Genomic DNA, 6,425 nt, shown 5'->3' on the forward strand with positions numbered 1-6,425 from the left:
CTCATAAGACGATCCCACTGATGATCAGCTTCTAGTGATAGACAATGATTTAATCCAGTCTGCCATATCCCTAAGAAGCTTGAAATGTATCTATATAGACTTGTTATTTGCAAGCTTCCTGTCTTAGTGTTACCCGTATAGAGCTAATCAGGTCTGAAATGATCAAACAAAGCCCGATAGAAGAGAACTACATTTTGGCATCGCAATAATATAGAAACTTTATTTGCAAAATCATGCCCGATGGCTAATTGCTTTTACAATCAAGTATAATACTCATTGCAATACAGTAATAGACGACAGGCAACAACTGTCTGGAAAAACTTCTATTTCTACTACTAAGCTAGCTATTATGGGGTTTGAATTCTTCTTTGAAGGCAGTGGATAATATATCATCAGGTGCTCTTGGTAAGGAGGCAATTAATTTTCTTTATCGTCCATGACAGTCATTCTCTTAATTTCTGGCACATTTTTGGATGGATGTGCATACGGTTGTCTTCAATCGACCCCCATCAAAAGAACAGTGCACCCCGCTGGTTTGCCTATATAATATATTTAATATTTGTAATATTTGCTACCAGTAATCCCAGTCTCTCACGTGTGTGTCTTTTCACATTCTACTCACTGCAACATGGGGGCTTTGGTAATTGCATTTTGCGAGCTGGTAACTCGAACATTCATATTCGATGACACCTGGCTTTCCCAACGGCTTCTACCCTCCTTGAAACTCCAGTTGCAATTGTACTAGTAGTTAGGCCACACCACGCATTGATTTTTGCCTGTTCCCAACAACAACAAAAAAAGATCACGCCCTCCGAGGCACTGGGTTGGCTCTAGGCCTGGTAGTTAGCGACAATACGGTGTTAACTTTGGAGGATGGCACCCAGGCTGCCGAAGCTCCACGACTCAAGAACTCAGTACATACATACGTACAGTGCCGATTCATAAATTCCGCAAAAAGCCAGCATGCACGGCTGGTCGTATACGTCGCTATGTACTGCCGCAAATTCACAATACCAGCTTTGCATTCCTGTGCTTTGGTAGCATTTTTATTTTTGGCCCGAATTTTTTTATTCGCCCGCGCGCACTAGTTTGGGGGTCTTCAGAGAATGTCATCCATAAAATTAAGTCGGTGTGGCCTAATATTTGCTACCAGTAATCCTAGTCTCCAACATGTTTATCTTTTCACATTCTACTCACTGCGAGGTGGAGACTTTGGAAATTGCATTTTGCGAGCTGGTAACACGAGTATTCATGTTCGATGACACGTGGCTTTCCCAACGCCTTCTACATCAACGGATTCTCTTTGAAAATCCAGTTGCAATTGTACTAGCAGTTCATCCGGCCACAATGATGTTAATACATCTTGCTTATAGGGACTAGAATGCCTGTCATCAGTATACTTTGTGTACCCGTGGCGTGTTTTATGCCCGAGCTTTTCTTGGCTCTCTTTCTTGATGTATTCCCGCTAATTGGAATGACCTCGTGGAGTCAGAAAGATTTGGAAGATGAAACTTTCATTTTCGTAAATCATTCATTTTGTAGCTCTGCTCTAAAAATGATGACGTCCCCCGAGGCTCTGGCCTGGCTCTATGCCTGGCTAGACCATGGTAGCAACAATACGGAGGTGGTAACTCTGGAGGATGGCACCCCCCAGGCTGCCGAAGCTCCACTACTCAAGAACTCAGTACATACTCCAAGTGCCGAATCATAAATTTCGCAAAAAGCCAGCATGTCGTATACGTCGCTATGTACTGCCGCAAATTCACAATACCAGCTTTGTATTACCGTGGTTAAGTAAAATTTTTATTTTTGGCCGGATTTTTTTTTCATTCGCCTGCGCGCCCTAGTTTGAGGGGTCTTTAGAGGATATCCATAAAAGTCAGTATAAGTGACCTAATGATAAATCATGGCTATGATGCACCATGCATGGGTTAATAGGAAATGTCTAATGCAGAAGAAGACCAATTTCTCATCCGTAAATAATTTCATCAGGTTGGTAAACGAATGAATAGCAAAGTTCTTTGATCACAACCATTTATTTTTCACGAGCCAACATTTTGATGACCGTCTGTCATCTTCATCAGGACAATTCTCACTGGTTTACTATGCACTGATGCTAGATGTTACTTGGTGCATATAGTTTAATAAGGGTGTTACATAGTTCACATGTAACACTATGTAACACCCTTCGTGCAATATGCACCAAGTAACATCTAGCGTCAGTGCACAATAAACCAGTCAGAATTGCTCTGATGAAGATGACAGACGGTCATCGAAACGTCGGCTCGTGAAAAATAAATGGTTGTGATCAAAGAACTTTGCTACTCAAGACCAGTGTCTGTTTCGCTATTCTTGCGTATGTGCTGTACTTCTCCGTAAAAATGTAAACTGTATCATTCTGTACATCTGTATTGATATAGCCGGTATAACCGCCCTTCGGCGTTACACACCAGCATAGCCTATTCTGGAACGTAAAACAGGCTGTCCTCAAGACCATGGTACAGTTGCTTTACAAATCGAATTCGAGCTCAAAATACAAAATATTTCATCCCCCAATATAATTTTTCCGCACCAAGAAGTTATAGACGGGACCATTTGAACATCGTTTGGTATATTTGTTTGTTTGTTTGTTTGTTTGTCTGTTTTTCATTACAAAATGTACGGTTTCCATTCCACATGTTTATGTTTATTAGGAACTCCATTCGTGAAAAAAATCAGTTCCTTGGAGTACTGTACACTTAGATAACATCCTCATAAATACCACATAGAATTCCATTGTCATTACTTGATAAGTACAATATATACAACACTAAAATGTAACAACTACACACTATTTGCTTGATAGCTACAATATATACACCGCTACAGTATAACCGTTGAACACATGATTACAAACAGTTAATGATACACACCAACACAACACACGCCTAGCGCAAAGGGTAGGCTTCAAACTCATAAGGCCAAAAACAGCCTCAGCCAACCGAACATTTCTGTACCGTTGCACCAAATCGTATAACGCACTTCCACAACACATCAGAATATCCGCACCTACATCGGGAATGGTTGAAAGCTGTGATAGATACCAAACCCTTACAATCTTGGTGGTAGAAGTAATGTCGACAAAGTGTAAATATGAATTTTAATTCTATAATACGTAAGACCTCTGACCTCTCGGTACAACTTGCATGTTGTGTGTGTTCAAGTATATATACGTAGTATGTAGTTTGGCCTTGCCATGTTGTAATGTTAGTAGTATGTGGTTAAGCCTCATCACATCGAAGTAGTACATGTAAATGTGTATAACGACTCCAGGAAGATTAGTATGTATGGAAACTCAGTCTGTACAAACTAATGGAGATCGGATTAATAAACAATAAACAATACTGACCGGTTGATGCCGACGTTGGTAACGCTGACCAGGGAACAGATGCAGCTGGTGACACAAACCACACCAACCAGCTCACACACCAGAGGGTGGTCCACTAGGAAGCTCTGCAAATAAGAGATATATTAGGATACATTAGGAGATAGGAGCATACAAAAGAGAATTTGCGAGGGCCATAGGCTATCCTCTGGCCTCCAAGTTAGACCCCCTTTCCCATAGACGAAATGTTGCCTCTCTATCTCTATTTTACAGATATTTTCATGGTCATTGCTCTGAGAACTCACCCAACTAGTTCCACCACTCAGAACTTTTAAGCGTTCCACTAGCTCACACAACTTCACCGTCCAAATTCCTAGTTCGAAATATTTTTACAGTGACAGTTTCTTTCCCCGTACGACCAAGCTTTGGAATTCCTTCCCTGACAAGTGTTTCCCACCAACCTACAATCTACAGGCTTTCAAATCAAACGTTCATCGCCATCTCTTGACATCTCCATGTTTCTCTCATATTTCTAGTTCAATGCCGAGAAGTGGTCGTATAGGCCTTGAACTGAACCACTCCGTTAAAAATAGAGATATATTCTCTAGAGATATACTCCTGATACTGCTTTCTATATTGCCATAGACTTCATAGGTTGTGTTGGCAATTACGTCGATGAAGGATAGACATCCAAGTAATAAGATACGCCAAAGAACAGTTACTCAAGCAACTGGATATGCTTTTGTATACGGTCAGACGTTTCAGGTAGAATCCACTATCTTTTAAAACAATTGAGCCTTGAGCGCTATTTGTGTTTTCTTTTTATTTTCCGTTCCGGTAAACAACCCGACCGGGCCCTGCTTGGTAATCTGACCTAAGTATTATGCTGAAATAGTAAGCAGTTTTCAAGCCCAATACTGGTAAGGCCACACCGACTTAATTTTATGGATGACATCCGCGAAATCCATTGATTTTTGCCTGTTCCGCAAATTCCACAAAAAGTCAGCATGTGCCGGCTTGTCGTATACGTCGCTATGTACTGCCTCAAATTCACAATACCAGCTTTGTATTCCTGTGGTTTAGTAGCATTTTTATTTTTGGTCGGAATTTTTTTTATTCGCCCGCGCGCACTATATACTACTAGTTTGGGGGTCTTCAGGGGATGTCATCCATGAAATTAAGACGGTGTTCATTACACCATAAATATCGACGTGTTTAAGCATACTCGTGTTCAATCATACTCGTCATCCGTATACGTTCTGTTCGGTTTTTTTACGTTTTAAATTTCTGCCTATTGGACCATGGCACGGCACCCTATGGTACTACGTGCAATGTATACCATATCATTGATCAACAGGTTGGGACGGGGAATCCTGATATTACTTTCTATGCTACCATAGACTTCATAGGTAGTCTTGGCAATTACGTCGATGAAGGTTACACATCCGCCATGCGATATAAGATACGCCAAAAAACGGTTACTCAAGCAACTGGATATGCTTTTGGAAACGTTAACGGTCAGACGTTTCAGGTAGAATTCACTACCTTTTGTAGGTGACACTAAGAAACTGCAGGCTGTCTTGGCAATTCCCACCGGCCGGGCAAATCGTGGGAACGAAATGTATAATAGACAACAAAACACAAATAATTTTTAAACAACTAAGCCTTGAGAAATATTTGTGTATATTTTTATATAAGTTGTTTATTTTTCGTTCGGGTAAACAACCCGACTGGGCCCCGGCTTGGTAATCTGACCTAAATATTATGCTGAAATTGTAAGCGTCATCTGTTTAATTTTTCCACTAGGACCATCGTACGGCTCCCCATGGTACTCCGTACGTGCCATGTATACCATTTCATTGATCAACAGGTTGGGACGGGGAATCCAGCCGGACGAATGATATGACCGATGCTTCTTACAGAATCCATCAACGTAATCAGGACAACCAGGCAACACTAAGGCGTTTAGCGGTGCACACCCCTGTTCTTCCGCGCCCGTGGCCGGTGGTAGTCAGTGGTAAAAAAAAGTGACGAAAGGGTTTTGAGGGTCCAAGTTTGAGTGACATTTCTCATAAACTGCCGCGAAATATTATTAAACATTAACATGGCTGAAGAGTGTAAAAAATTGTGATTTTGGGGTAAAAAATTCTTTTGGCTACGAACCTTACTTCCGGGTAATCCTCCGAGCTAAGTGCAATCCGCCCGTTTGACCTAGATTTTGCTCCGCGCCTTCCTCAGAGTCGATTTGTCGATTCAGTACTACAAATAGAATTTACTCGGGTATAGCCAAGGTTTGGGTCTTTCTGCCAGCATCGATCATTTCTGCCGGAAATTTGTTGTTTCTATGGGATTATCCTACGCGAAAATTCGCAATTTTGTACATTAATTTTGGGGTGAAAATAATGTTTTTTTCGTTGATTTTACCAAACTTAAAAAAGTTGAAGAAACCAAACTCAGCTTGTTTTGTAGCTGAAAAGATATCCTTTCGTCCCATATACAGTTCTCCTTCCGAATTATTCCACGGCAAAGACGGTCGCTAGATTTGATTGGCCCAGTTACATTTCGTTAGAAACAATGCTCTGTATATTGTCCCTGACCCTGTTTAGAAAAAAAATCACTTGTTCTATTTACAATTTGTTAACAGACAATTTACCGGGAACTGGGACAAAATAACATCGGACGATGTTTTTTGACCAATCACTATCGCGGACGCGTGCTTGCTGTCCGGAAATGTGTATAATATGTTGAATTATTAAGGACATTGTAACGTCTATGGAGACTTGTTTTAACTGGCAACAAAAGCAGGAGGGGTCCTTCACCTCACTAAGGTGAAAATGAATACCTAGCTTTGGTTAGGGACGTCCCTCGGATATAGGACGTGAAAGGTAATCTCCAAGCAGATCCCTCTCGGTGGCAAAAAGACAGTATCAAATTGGCCAGGCAGTAAACATTGGCCAGAGAAGGTCGCCAGCCACGGGTAGGGGGGCGGACGGGTATGGTGGTTGGTCGTAGCGACAAAAAAAAACCGGCCATATACATGTATAAAAAGGTAACGATCATT

The 6,425-nt window shown here is 41.3% G+C and overlaps 1 protein-coding gene across 1 annotated transcript in view; it reads right to left on the reverse strand.

The window, feature by feature from the left end:
• Positions 1-6,425, reverse strand: part of LOC109483879 (melatonin receptor type 1B-A-like) — a 37,281-nt gene that overhangs the window by 25,559 nt on the left and 5,297 nt on the right. The window contains exon 2 of the mRNA XM_019787022.1: positions 3,389-3,492. Coding sequence (XP_019642581.1) covers positions 3,389-3,492 — 104 coding nt within the window. The remainder of the gene's footprint in view (positions 1-3,388; positions 3,493-6,425) is intronic.

Source organism: Branchiostoma belcheri, unplaced genomic scaffold (genome assembly GCF_001625305.1).
Source record: "Branchiostoma belcheri isolate BF01 breed outbred unplaced genomic scaffold, Haploidv18h27 scaffold67, whole genome shotgun sequence".
Taxonomy (NCBI): domain Eukaryota; kingdom Metazoa; phylum Chordata; class Leptocardii; order Amphioxiformes; family Branchiostomatidae; genus Branchiostoma; species Branchiostoma belcheri.